This window comes from Cyprinodon tularosa, unplaced genomic scaffold (genome assembly GCF_016077235.1).
Source record: "Cyprinodon tularosa strain WSP-4 unplaced genomic scaffold, ASM1607723v1 ctg26, whole genome shotgun sequence".
NCBI classification, from domain to species: domain Eukaryota; kingdom Metazoa; phylum Chordata; class Actinopteri; order Cyprinodontiformes; family Cyprinodontidae; genus Cyprinodon; species Cyprinodon tularosa.
This window is the reverse complement of record NW_024038961.1, coordinates 2,215,962-2,230,815: the sequence shown is the minus strand read 5'-3', so window position 1 is coordinate 2,230,815 and position 14,854 is coordinate 2,215,962. Positions and strand designations below refer to the sequence as shown.

Sequence of the window (14,854 nt, the reverse complement as noted above, 5' to 3'; positions counted from 1 at the left end):
CAAATGTACTTAGTTTAAGAAAAAAATACTTAGTCAGATTTCCATTTTTTTTTGCAGTGTGTTAGCTTTCAAATAATGTATCACACATGTAATTTGGGCTTACAGTTCCTTAGTTATTTGCTTTTCGATTTGGGTATGCAAAAAGGGGCAAATGTCCCAGAAATGAGGATATGATAATAATAGTAATTGAACTTTACTGATCTCGAATGGGAGAAATTTACCTCTACATTCAAACCATCCCCTTGGGGAGCAGTGTGGGGTTAAGGGTCTTGCTCAGAGACCCAGAGTGGCAGTCTGTGGGAGTGGGGCTCGAACACAGAACCTCAGGATTCCAAGCTCTATGCCCTGACCACTGCCCGATAAATCCTTAATTTAGGGCTCATCAACAATGCACTTACTGGAAAGGAGAATTTTATTGCATTTAACTTGAATTAATTCAAATTAAAAGGGTCCTAGCCTACGACTTTTTTATTTATTACCTGAAATACCTCTTATGTTGTGTTCCAGTTTGAGTTTGATAGGAATGGGAATTTCTTTTCACTTTAGCTTCTGATTGTAGTCTCTGAGGAGGATTCTCTGAAACTTAGAGTTGCTGTAGATTGGTTTAATAATTACATTTGCTTGGTATTCAACAACACTGAGCTGTCATTTTTCTGTAAGGCATTACAGGATGGTCGCTCTTGTTAAGCCTCTATTATGTAGCTGCATGATGCCACCATTTGGCTTTCTGGTAGTTCTGCAGTACGACTGACTGATAGGCTTCTTGTCTGATTTTGTCTGCTCATGGCAACCTTTGTTGGTATTATATATAGTCTCAAATAAGACTATCCAAACACCGTCAGGATGGGAGCATGGTGTATAAAGCCTTATTTTATTTTATAAAATTTATTGGTCTTTTTTGTATATGCATATATCATGACAATGCCTCTTTAAAAATGGTTTAGGATCCACAATGCAGTCTTCTTCCAAACCACTTGCCAAACCTTGGTGTGCATGTCAGTATAAAATAACTATTCTTCTAGAAGGTTTTTCAAATACATAAATGTTCTAACCTTTAATGTTTCTTTTTTTGTTCTTTCACTATTATAATGTATAAATATGTATAAATGTTTTGTACTCTAAGTGGTCCAAACCACGTTTGTGCATTTACATAGTGCATTATTGCATCCACATCTATTTCTGCTGTGGTCTGAGCACTCTCACATTACTGATGGATGTTTGGTATATTCTTCCTGCAGTAACTCTGACATACACTACCTAATGGAGGAGGAGCTGTGAATCCCACCAAAAGCTATCAATATTCGTTTCTCTGTGGCCACATTTGCGCAGGCCTTGCATCATCAAAAGGCTGCAGATCAAAAGACACTCCCCTCTTGTCCCTTGTTCTGAGCCCACCGGGAATATGGACACCTGTGCGAGCCACATCTAGACTATATACTACTTTCCAAACAGATCCAAACTGTCTTCTCCTGACCTTTCTTTTGATTCATGGTTTTAGTCTGTCAAGCGCTGTTATAAATGAAGATCACAAATGGGTCATGGCTTTCATCCTTCCAAAGTTCAGAGTACAAAAGAGGAGGTTTAGTTGTGAGCAGCACTGGCTCTGCATTGGTCCCCTTTAACTGAAAGAACTTTTTTTTTTTTTGCGTATTAACAGAGAGATCAACTGAAGTATCAGATATTCTTTTTGCTTTTTTCTTTACAATAGGACCAGAAAATACTTTCTTAAATACATCAAAAAGAAGGCTGAGAAGGTATTGGTCATAAGATTAGATTGAAGTCAAAGAACATAATATATAAGATGGAGACATGTTTTCATACCTTTTAGACATGGATGTACCTCCATTAGATGAGCAAACGTTGAGTGATTTCTCTAATATAAACACATCTTCTCTTCTTTTACAGATTATAAAGGACCAGAAACTGTTGATTATTGTCGGTGGGATGCTACTTATCGACTTATGCATCCTGATTTGCTGGCAGATCGTGGACCCTCTCAGGAGGACCGTTGAGGAATACAGCTTGGAGGTCAGAGTGCATTTGATGCTCTTTCTCCTCGTGTCTAAACATGTGCTCAATTTTAACATGGCTTTATTAATCTGACTGGCCTTTTCTGACAATGAGTGCCAGAGTGAATAAAACTGAGTTATACTGAGTAAGGCAAATGCCTTCATTTATATTTTAGCAGAATCCTTGTCACGTCTTGCGTTTGTTGTTATATTTAGGCTAGGATGTGAGCCATGGCTGCCTTCTGTGCTCATTCTATTCCCGGATCTCTGCCAGTTTCAATGGGAGGCATTGGCAGGGGCCAGTGGAAAACAGGCACTTAGTATTACATTCATTCTGCCGGAGAGGTTGTTGGGTGTAAGAGAGATATTATCACTGCTGTACCCTGAGAAGTCAGAGATCTTCGACAAGAAAAACATAACAGTGTTGATTTTAGAAAGTGATGGTGTGTAATTTTGACTGAGCTATTAACAAATGTCTTTGTGATGATTTAACAGAAATCATGGTAATTTATAATAGTGGATTAAACAACATGGGAATAATTCAGCTTAATATTCTAAAAAAAGATTCACTGCAGTGTTATGTTTGAGGTAATTAAAGTTTTACTGCCAGCGACAAAATAGCATGATTAAGAAATATTTTAGAACCATCAGTTTCTTAGTTGCTAGCCCTTCAAAAAATATTTAGCTTAAGGTAAGTGTTGTGCAGAGTATTGGCAAGGAGTAGATGCCATATGGGATGATCTATTTGAATAAAATGTTTAATCAAGTAAATAAAATCTGGATTGTGCTTAATCTAAGAGGCCTTGGCTCATAGTTGGCTTATCATATGGAAACCATGGTGAATATATATATAGAGAAAAAAACCAACTGGGCATTCTGTGTTGGTAGCTGAATAAAGATAATAACTAAATAAGACTATTTAAAAAGGCTTAAATTGTGCAAAATATTGGGGATGCATTCACTTTCCTCATTTTACCTTGGGTTCAGCTGTAATAAATTTTTTTCAAGCAGTTTTTTTTCTAGCCGGAAAAACTCATGCAAATGTTGTCCGGCAAGATGTGGGCAATCAATGAGAATCTGGGGGAAGAATAAATACTTTAGGCTTACAGGTTTAAGCAGTTTTCTGCTACCATGTTTATATAGTGGAGCTTAAGTCATATTAAAAGCTGAACTGATGCCATTTTAAAGAAATATTATTTTTTTTAAAGTAAATTACTCATTGAAATTAATGATTGAAACATATTCCATAGAATATAACATGAGTTCCCATTAACATCTACTTAAAGCAAAGTATTTAAGACTAAAACTTTACATACGGCTATTAAAAAACATTCTCAAGTTAGCTTTCTTCAAAGACTCTCATCCTTCTACTAAGTTGTTTTCTTTCTTTTATGAGTCATTCCTGACATTAGTGTGCAGTTCAGAAGATGTCAGACTGCCTCTCAAGGGGCTGGAGACCTCGAGAATTTATGGCATCAGTTTATTATAATTGACCTTTGGATAAAGCAGAGGTAATTAAGAGGTCAGAAAGAGATGTAGAATCTTTTGTGGAATTTAATGGAAACTTCTTTTGATAATTTCAGATGGATTTTCTTGGCTTATTTGCTTGTTACTAGGGACCTGAGGGGGAAAAAAGAGTGTGTTATACTGTAGCGGACCATGTTTGGACTTTTTATCTTGAGATTTGAAATACATTCGGTCTGGAGTCTGGTAAAAATGAAAATACCTCTTCATATCATCTTTAGAGGAGAGATGTTAATATTATACTTGAGACTTATTTACATTTTATGGTCTATTTGAATATATGTCAAGATTACAATTGTTTAACGATAAAGCCCATATATCATTGTACTGATTCCCCTTTCTATTTTTGAGTCTACCCTGGTGGCAAAGGAAGTCTTGTTTAACATATTCATTGTGAATGTTGTCAGTGTATGAAGGTCCTCATGGAGTATTCTTTGACTAAGCCCTTTGTCAAGGGAGTGTTTTGAATCTATAAACCATGGAGTGGAGGAATCTGCATTTCCCCAGAGGTTGTGGATATGCAAGCCTTTGCTGAGGCACATTCTCCACATGCCTGCCCAGCTTTCCAGACTTCCAGCACCAGCAATGAAAGACCCTTGGGGCTGAGCTGGAGGGAAAGCAGCTCTGAGCTACTCTGCACTGAGGGCCTGAAGGCCTGTAAAGTGGAGCCTCGAAGCAGATGGCAGCCCCAGCACCTGGAGAGGGGTTAATTAAAAAACGGGGACAGGGAAAATTAAAAGGAAGTGTATTAATTAATCAACATTTAATAATAAAGTCACCTTCTTAAGGTGTGTAAATAAGTTCAGTAGGTCTATATTACAGTATTTCTGGAAAGAAATGTCAATGCCAAGATTTGCATTATAATGATGATAATTGAACTTTATTTATCTCACAATTGAGAAATTCACCTTTGCATTTGATCCATCCCCTAGGGGAGCAGTGGGCCGCCACTCTGCGGAGCCTGGGGAGCAATAAGGGGTTAAGGGTCTTGCTCAAGGACCTAGATTTAAGGCTGTGGGGATCAAACCAGGTGCTTGCAATGTTCTCAGAGCACAAGCGCAGTGCTTACTCATACTTACTAGGCCAAGAATCCCACATAAATCACAACCACATTCAAATCAATCTTTCTGTGGTGGAAAATAATACAGTTAATGTCTTCAAAAGTCATACTTAAGTTAGTGTAGTGCTAATTCATTATGTTCCTACTCAAGTAAATGCAAAAAATATATAGGTAAGAGGTAATAATAATGAAATAAATTAAGCAACAATAAAGTATTTGTGAAAATACTACTTATTATTGGGGTAAAACATGTCTGCTGTTACTCACAGTAGGCAGAGTATTGAGTAATCGTACTCAAGAAATAGTGATACAATAACTTGGGAAAGAGTGAAAAGTACAGGGACGCCACATGGCTCAGTGGTAGAGCAGATGCACCATATGTAGAAGCTAAAGTCCTCAGCACACTTCTTTCATTCCTGGCCCCAAATCATTTGCTGCATTTCTTCCTCTTTTTTCTCTGCCCTACTTTGTGTCCTACTAAGACCACAAAAATGTAAAAGTAGGATGCCCTAAAACTACTCATTAAAAGAGTCATAACCTGGTGTTTTAGTTACACAATTCTTCTGAAATTTTCTTTAAATTAATGTTTAATCAGTTTTAGATTAAGCAAAAAAAAAAAATGGTGCTTATATTCGGTTTTTTTATGTTTTTAACTTGTGTGTATTGTACTTAAATGTCTACTTAGCTCAGAAAATGATCAGTTTATTGTGGTTAGTTTACCGTAATTTCCTGGTCTCTTATAAAATAGGTAAAAAGCTAAGGAAGCAGTAACACTTAACGACTTCCTGCAGGTGTGACCCTGGTTGTTTGAACAGGCCTTTTTGGTGGAATACAAATGGAAGCGGTGATAGCAAGGCCGGCTAATGTTAGAACACATTTCCATTAGTTTCCAGATTACTATGTCTCACACTATAAACACATTCATTAACATATAAATATTATCTAAGTATACGGTGAATGTATGAAACTTTATATATTAACTATAAAACAACTCAAATTAATGATAATTTTGTTGTTTTTTTATCAAAATATTATTTTGGGGTTTTCTGCTTAGTGAATTGTTTGCCTCAGTGTTAACTGCATTGTTATTTTGGATTTAAAACCTCTGCAAAAAATGAAGATTTAATATTAACACTGCATTGCATCAGCATGATCAATTCAATTCAGTTTATTGACTTAAATGTAATTGTAAATAACTTTGCAAAAAGCTATTTTGTAAAATATATCAATTGTTCAGTACTAGATCATTTACTCAGTACTTGAGTTGCCTTTACACCAAATACTTTTTTTACTGTTACTTGAGTATTTTATTTAAAGGATACTTTTTATACTTACTTGAGTAAAAATATGATTAAGTAGTGCTACTCTTACTTACGTATGTGCAATTTGTGGATAATCTACCCACCCCTGATCAGAAACAAATAGACTTGAGAAAAGTTATCTCACAAAGCTGCAATCATCTCCCTTCTAGCAGTAACTAAAAATCCCTCCTAAAAACCCACTTCACCTGTAGCCCATTTTAGCACAAGCTGCATTGTGTAAATACTACATTGTAAATACTACATTGCTGCATTGTGTAAATACTACATGCTTCGATCTAGTGTAACTTATGTAACTTATCCAGTGTAACTTATGTCTATGTATTACAGTATACGTGTGTCTCTCAGAAAACGGATTGTGGTGGCATAATGACAATAAAAACTCTAGATTCAGTTTTGGGAAATAAGGATCAGATTAGGGTGTTAACCTTCTCCTGGCAACTAAACCAGGGTGCGGGAGGTCATTAATTTCTTCCATCCAGCTGAGTTACACTATTGTTTCTTGTTAAAGCAAGTAACTCTCCAACCATGAATGTTTACTCCAATGTTGACTTCAGATCTGAGCTTCCAACAGAAATCTAATCACACTGCTTCCTGCTCACTCTTGTTTGCTCCATCGGCACTTTTGACAACTGTCTGCATATTCATGTCTCACCAGCTACGGCGACCACAGAAGCCTGAGCAACCCACCCCTTCTATCAGTAGTTGGCTAGCGTGTTGCCTTTGCTTTTTGTTTGGATTGGTTGAATTGTGTGGTTGACAGATCAAAGATAGGAATGATAAAAAGTTGATCACTGCAGAGCAAAAAAAAAAAAAAAAAAACACACTTTCCAGTCCAGGGCAGGCACAATGTCTCTCTGGGGGGTACGGCATGCCTTTGCCCACACTTGCTGCTTAGACTTGATTGGCCAGTGGGTGACTTTCATTTGCATACAGTTAAATAAATCATGAGTGAGAGCAGAGATGGAGCCATGTGAGTGTAGCAAGCAGGGATCTAACTACAGGTGTGCAGAGATGGACTCGAATGTGCACAGCGTGCACACTACATTTGTCAACAAGCAAAAAAAAAAAGGATTGAGGCAGGAGTAAAGGTAGCAGAGCAGAGTTTGTCAGAGTTGAGCATGTGGCGACAGGTTTTGAGCAAGGGTGTTGAATTTAAAAGCTGCAAATCTGTCTAACTACATGCTCAGGTCAGTGACACAAGCATTACACCACAAGTGTACAAGAAACATTCAAGTACTAAGGTTCCCACTTGCGACGCTATTATGTATATAAGAAAACGCTGTTAATTGCGTTAATTGTTTTTATGCATTAAAATGTTTCTAATGAATTAAACAGAATGAACACTTTAAACTCCCTGCCCTAATTGTAATCATTTATTTACACTATTGCTGGCCTTGTACTTTGGTTTGGAAGTTACAGTGGAAATGTAAACAAGGGTCCTGCAAAACTAACCTCTTTGCTCCAAACCAAGCAAGTTAATCCTAACGAGCTAACATTACAAAACTCCCATTTGCATCTGTGATTATTAACAAGAAGCTGAAACAATAGATCAACCAGAAACAATTTTAAAAACAATGACTGTTATAACACTCTTACAAATAAAAGTAAAGACAGGGCAGAAAGTGTGGATAGTGCAGTGTTAAAGAGGACAGTAACCTCTGAGTCTCATTGTATAGCCGCTATTGAAGGCTGCAGCTTTGATTACAGTTTCAGATCGTATGGCCTCTCCAGACATGACTTGTGACCTTGACATTGTCTTCAACAAGTCTCTCTCATAGGTGTTTTCCACTGCACAACTCCCTTATAGTGAACTGAGGAAAATATTGAATTGATCCTTAATAGAATAAAGAAGCTGGCACTCCATCTGTACTGATTCACCTCTACATTAATGGTGCATGCATGATTAATGTTCTCCATATATGGCTCCTTCTTTTCCAAATAGCTTTGTTATTCTTGGAAAATCCCAAGTATGATAATGGAATAGTTGGTCTCTGTGAGCTTGTAGATCAAGTGTTGTGGCTCTTTAATAATTAAGCATTTGTTAATGAGAATGCTGCCTGCCACCAGATTAAACCTTTGGGTACGGACAAATGTTTCATGGCCATTATATACACATGCTTTAATCATGTGCGCTGATGTTTATTTTAATCTGTGAATTTTCTTGATATAAAATGTGAATATAGTGAGCAAACTTACTCACCGGTATGTTCTCTACACATGTCAATGCTTACAGTTCTGTGACTTGTCTTCTATTGGGCTTCTGGACACTGCCTCTGGCATAATGAAGGACAAACTGTCAAGAAAGCATGATTAGCATTCCAGTGTATTCTGCTGCAGCCCCCCCTCACATTAGCCTCTGCTTGTGTCTCCTTTCCCCCTCCCTCCTTTTTTTTTTTCCACAAGCCTGGGCGCTGCAGCAAGCATCAGCATCCATTGAGCTGCAATAGAATATTGCAGTGTGGCATCACCATGGCAACGGGCATGGTTCTTGACACCTATAATGCATAGCGCAGAGATGTTGATTCATGACACAAAAATAACAAGTCAGGGGACCTACTTGATTATGTTGATATAGTCAGAGGATGTTTTAAGCATTCATGTAGAATTAGGTGCAATACGATGAAGAAACATCTGTGGTGAATGTGCACATAGAAGGTTATGCTGCTCATTTTCAAATAAAATCACATATTCTGCCTCAGCTGCACCACCTCTGCTGCCCCCACCTGTACACACTTGGGTTGAGAGGAGGAAAGCGAGGGAGGGGAAGGTCGAGTTCTCACAAAAACACACTCACCTGTTGCTGATTTCATATCACTGTAGCTGCAAGTTTGAATAACTATTCCTATTTCCTGTCGCAATTTTGTCTTTTTAGCAATCAGGAAATGATAGGGCTGTCTCTTGTTTGTAGCACCCAAGATTAATGTGTTTTAGAGTGTTTGATTTGAACAGTTAAGCCCAAAATTATTCAAACCTCCTGTGGATATAGATTTAAAGTAATCTTTTAATTTACCAACATGATTCTTTCAACTGATTTTTTTAATATTAGAGCTGCAAGTGAGAGAATTATAAAATTAAAAAGGGGGAGATGACAAAATTGCAAACATTTTAATTTCTTATTTTTGCAAATAAGCTTGCAATTATGATTGTGCTTGTCTGTTATTGCACATAAAAATAATTGAAGTATAGAAGGGGTATAAATGCTTTTGTCCAAATGTTTGCATGTTAAAACACACACACACACCCATGCACATTGACACACAATAAAGATAACAGTGATGGGGGATTTTAAGTGAAAGGACCAAATGTTATCCTAATGGTACTATCTGCTGCTGATTGCAAATAGCTTCACAGCCTGCACCTGTGTTAAGCTCAGCTTCAACTTTAAGTTGTGCGTGTCAAAATTAGTATCTGTTTTGGTGCCCTCCTTTAAACCCCGCAACTGCTTTCAACTGGTCTTATTAGATCCTTCTAGAATCAGAATCAGATGGGCTTTATTAACAAGTACAGCATTTATGCATAAATCTGATTTGTTTTGATGATGAGGGGTTACACATAGACAAGAGCACTTGAAGTTAACATAAATAAATATGAGGATATGAAAATTTAGAATGAAACAATGTAAATTGTTTAGACTTTAAGACTCTAAGAATGAGACAACAAAAATTAAAGCAAAAACAAACCAAATCACAGTTTTTCAACAAAACAAAAAAAATACAGGAAGATTTTTTTCTACCAGTGTTAACTCTCTGCATTTAACTCATCCCCCATGGGTGGGCTGCCATTGTGTGGAGCCCGGGGAGCAGTGTGGGGATGGGGCTTGAACTCAGAACCTCAGGATTCCAAGCGCAATGCTCCAACCACTAGGCCGCCACTCCCTTGATTCAAGACACAATTTAAAACATCAAAAGGAGAAGCATTGCTAATACATCATAGTAACTTCTTCCATATTTTTTGAGCCAAGACTGAAAAAGTCTGATCCTCTCTAAGCTCAGCCTAGTTTTTGGTAGAACCACCAAAGGCTGCTCAGCTTATCTAAGGGCCCGACCTAAAGCAAAAGGCCGAAAGTTAAAGAGGTGTAGAGGAGAACAACCTTTAATGTATTTAAAAGCAAAGAGAAGGGTTTGTGTTTCAGTATAAAAAATGAGTAGCAGAATTCTGAAAGTATGAAAGAGAGGCATGACTGACCCCAGCATAAAATTAGTTGCAGTTACCTAGTAGAGATATGATATGAAGTTTTTAGTTAGGTATGATAAAAGGTTTTAGTTTGGGAACCTGGTGTAACATTATTTTCAACCAAACATTGCTGACCTGTTTATTGAACCTAAATCCAGGGTTGCAATATGATTTGTAAGCTGTTGTGTAGCACATGGTTTCAAATCACAGAGGTTTTGAAGAGAAGTTTTTAAATTGCTGTTAGATCTTAGTAAAATCATCTTCTTCTTTTCTTAACCAGGATAGAATAGAAAATCAGAGGTTAATGGCTGCATAGTTAAGCATGAGGCAAAAGGAGCCTGTGAGGCTTACTGGACAGATAGCGGTTTTATACATGACCTTACAATGTTTTAATCATTTATTTTGGGGCTCCTGCTATGAATGCCCCCCCTTTTTTTTGTTTACTTTTGTTTTATAAAAAAATTAGCTATCCCAATTATATATATAAAAAAAAATGTAGAAAAAAAAACAAAAAAAAGACAATTCTGAAATAATTGCCCCCAGTTTGCTGTAGGGCCCCAAGTGCATCTCCACTTTGCCCCTGCATTAATCCCTAGATGGTTTAAACCCTTTGGACTTTTTCATCATTACTCTTGCCTTTTCACATCGTGCATCATTGGGCTTGAAAAAGGATTGTTCGTCACCTAAAGGCTCCTGGATCGCTAAGCAAAGTTCCCCTCTGAGGATGTTTGGATAGGGTTCCTTACTCATGTCAAGTGTTTTAGGCAAAATTGTGAGTGCCCCTTGTTTAAGTGGCAATTCCACACATGAATGATTGCAGGAAATTTGCTGTCGGTATTACATAAGACATATGGTAACACTCTCCATCTCTTCTCCAGACAGTCTCTTTTCTAAATGTTACAGAGTCTGGGAGAGGTTTCATTGGAGGAAAATCTTTACCACAGATCAGATTGCAAAATGTCAGTTTTTGTATTCATGTTTTTCTTATAGCGAAGGGACCTTTTGCTGCTTTTTCGGAAGTGGTGTTTGCACTTTCTGGGACTTTTTTGGTTAACTGTAATAATCATCAATTCTTCGCACAACGTGATTATATTTTGGAAAAAAAAAATTTACTCGGTAAAGAAATGTCATATAATCTCTAAATGGAATATCCAACGTTTTTTTTCTGTTTGTTTTATAGGTAAAGATATTTGAGTCAGATTATTTATTACATTTACACATTTGATAATATTGTGTTTACTGGCAGCTTTGTTCAAATTTAGTACTGCAAGTCTAGTACAAGTTCACCTTAAAGGCATTGTGGAGTATTTTTTAAAGACCTGCCCTGTCCACTTAAAAAAAAAATTCACAAATGAGAGCATGCATGAGAGCATGCATGAGCCCATTATGGATTACTTAATTTGTTAAGTAATCCTCAACGGAACCCAAACACATATATATATATATATATATATATATACATATATATATATATATACATATATATATATATATATATACATATATATATATATATATATACATATATATATATATATACATATATATATATATACATATATACATATATATACATATATACATATATATATATATATACATATATATATATATATACATATATATATATATATATATATATATATATATATATATATATACATATATATACATATATATATATATATATATATATATATATATATATATATATATATATATATATATATATATATATATATATATATATATATATATGGCGGGTTCAACAGTGATGTAGTGTGTTTGCTTTCAGTTGGTGTGAATACTGTCTGAAGGTCATCAGACTCTGATTTCACTATCAGCACTCTCTGGGAAAGCGGATGGGGAAAGGAGTTCTGTTTACATTTCATTCAATTCAGTTGACATTTAATCTGAGTCTTTGCAAAATGTATTTGGTGTCTCAAGAAATATGCATTAAAATTCAATCCAGCCCACTCTATTTCTTTGAGAATATAGAAAGAGTAATTGTTCTCCAGTTAAAATATGAGAATGTGTTATGACTAACTCGTAAATTATTTATTTAGAGGAATGAAGAACAATGTCTTTGCAGCAACATCGAAGTAGCTTGGTGGTGCTAAGATGGGCTTTGTGCCTTCTTTGTACTTGTTAAGCAAAGCACTATCTGAGATCAATGCCTTTTCAAAGTAAACTGGATCATTAGGGGATAAATCCACCTCCCACCTAGGGCTCATCTCATCGACCACCTCTGTAGGAAGGAACGATTGGAAGGAGAGAACAAAAGCAAAAAGTACATAGACCTCACACATTCTTGGTGGTTTATATGGCTGTGTGAACATGTGTCCCGTAAGGGATTCTTGTGTATTATTGCATCTAAAGCGGAATATTGGGACTCCATGTGGCTGTATAATATTGCAGTCAGTATAATTAAATGTACATAACTCACAATGCTCTTGTGTGTTGCTGTATTGTTCACTGATATCCACAATCAGTTTCAATGATAGTGTTGCACTTATAAAGCCCCAAAAACTCACAATATCTCACACAATATGCTCATAACAAACCGTATTCAAAACTGTTATATTTTCAACACACTGCTTTAAGAAATGTAAGACAAAATTAGAATTAGTAAAGTAGTTTTAGTCCTGCTTCCGCATCATGTTTAATTATTTGACTTTAGAGATGCGTGTCAATAAAAGACATTTCAATTCTTTATATACTTGATTATGAATTATATCATTGTTTGCTGTTAGCTATTTTTTGGCTGTTCTGCATTTTTAAGAAATTACTCATAATTCATCTCAATAAATAAAATAAATGTAAGAAAAAAAATCAACACTGACAGCTACCAAATGCAGCAGCTGTGAGCAGTTTTCACAGTTTTGTTATCTTTCAGGTGTGGGATTTGTTTCCTAACATTGAGATGCGGTTGCCTTCGCTGCAAAGTAGACAGAGTTCAAACAATACAAAAAGATTTTTTGATAAATTGGCGATTATTTTTTACTTTTTGGTTTATCAAACGAATGGAGTGGAGTACTCCACGGTGGCCTAGAGGTCAGGGCATAGTGCTTGGATGTGTTAAAATGGATGTGTTAAATGCGGAAAGTTGAACGCTGAAACACTTACTTGGGCCTCAATCAGCATTAGCTTCCCAGCAATATATAGTTGCTTCTTGTGTGTCAAAAATTATGTCAAGCTTTGATAATTGCAAGCTATTTATATATAACTTGAGTAAATTTGGATATATCAACATGTTTCAATTTGTCCCCATTTAAGAATGTTTAAACTCTTGTTTCCTGATATATTTGAAAATAAGAAAACACCTATAACATCAGTGCATCCAGATGGATTGGTCCACCCACTGTTTTTTATGTTTGTTGCACAAGATATTTCTCAACCGACTTGGAGATATACATCAAATCATTCTAGCTAGATTTGATCTCCATCAGTACCTGGGAAGCCAGAAATATACAAATACCTTGCATATGTTGACTTTTAATGTATGGAAGACTTTTGCATATCCAGCAAAGTCAACTGATATTATTTTACTAGTATTATTTTACTAAGGAATTAATAAAGATTTTATAAGTTGAATTAAACATAATTGCAAGGCAACAGTTTCTAGCTTTATTAAGACTCTTCCATTTGTCTTGTGATACACAAGGGGATTGTTTATGATATGTGCTTAGCTGACAGTGTTATCAGTGAATCACAGAGGAAAACACACCAGGGATTCCATTGGAGGTTCAGTATTTGTTGACACCATAGCTGGTAAATTGGTTGTGTGGTTGTGCATGACTGAGTCTGTTCAATTGAATCTGTTGAAAATGGATTTAGGTGGCAGCTTTTGCCTCGTTTTACCTTCTCTCCACAGCGACTGCCAGGGCCAGTGTTGTGCAATATTGCTTCCCTCCCTCTGTTCCATTGACTTTCTGCATATCTCAGTCTTTCTCTCAAAGAAATGCAGCACAAACAGAGAAAATTCCCCTTACCTGCACCATCACTTGCACATTCATTGTGCCATTTTTTTCACTTTTTGCTTTGTAGCTATTTTTCCTTGCTGCCCTCATCCTATTCACTTCTCTCTGTAGCTGCAAAACAGCAGCTGATTTAGATTGAAGCACTGCAGTTTACAATGAACGTACATCTTCTAGATCTTTCACATATAAGGTTGTGTTGGTATAAGTCATTTATGTCTCCTCTCTACAAACATAATTAACATTTTTTTTTTATCAAAGTTGCCTTGTTTAATAATTTTGCATTTTTCATCCATCTAAACCAAAAATTTGTTGTTACTTTTATATAATTTCTCAAAACCCCTCAGCCAATCCGTAGCATACTGATATATATGCTATGGATTTTATCCCTACACAGTCTTCCCAGCTCACATATAATCATGGATTGTGTATGAAAAATGCATTGATGCCCCATAAATCAACAGTAAAAGACAAAGAGGCCTGCAAGTAACTGCTAAAAAGAGCACTTTACTACTTCTTGCATAAAGTAGCAGCACTGCCTCAGCAGGACGAGCCTAGGAATACAAATGCATTCACTTAAGTGGAAGACCTTGAGCCTTGGGCATACTGCAGACTTCACACTAACAATATAGGCAGCTGAAAATGGTAGGACTTGGGAAGAGTGACAGGAGACTCAGAGACACTCAAGGGACAGCAGGAGATTCAGGGACAGAAAGAGTAAGAGGACAGGCTAGAGGAAAGAAGCACAGCTAAAACTATGGAGTATGTTCGCTCCTATAGGAGCAAACC

The 14,854-nt window shown here is 36.3% G+C and overlaps 1 protein-coding gene across 1 annotated transcript in view; it reads left to right on the top strand.

The window, feature by feature from the left end:
* gabbr2 (gamma-aminobutyric acid (GABA) B receptor, 2) overlaps positions 1-14,854 on the top strand; it is a 271,798-nt gene that overhangs the window by 186,109 nt on the left and 70,835 nt on the right. The window contains exon 13 of the mRNA XM_038288754.1: positions 1,906-2,028. Coding sequence (XP_038144682.1) covers positions 1,906-2,028 — 123 coding nt within the window. The remainder of the gene's footprint in view (positions 1-1,905; positions 2,029-14,854) is intronic.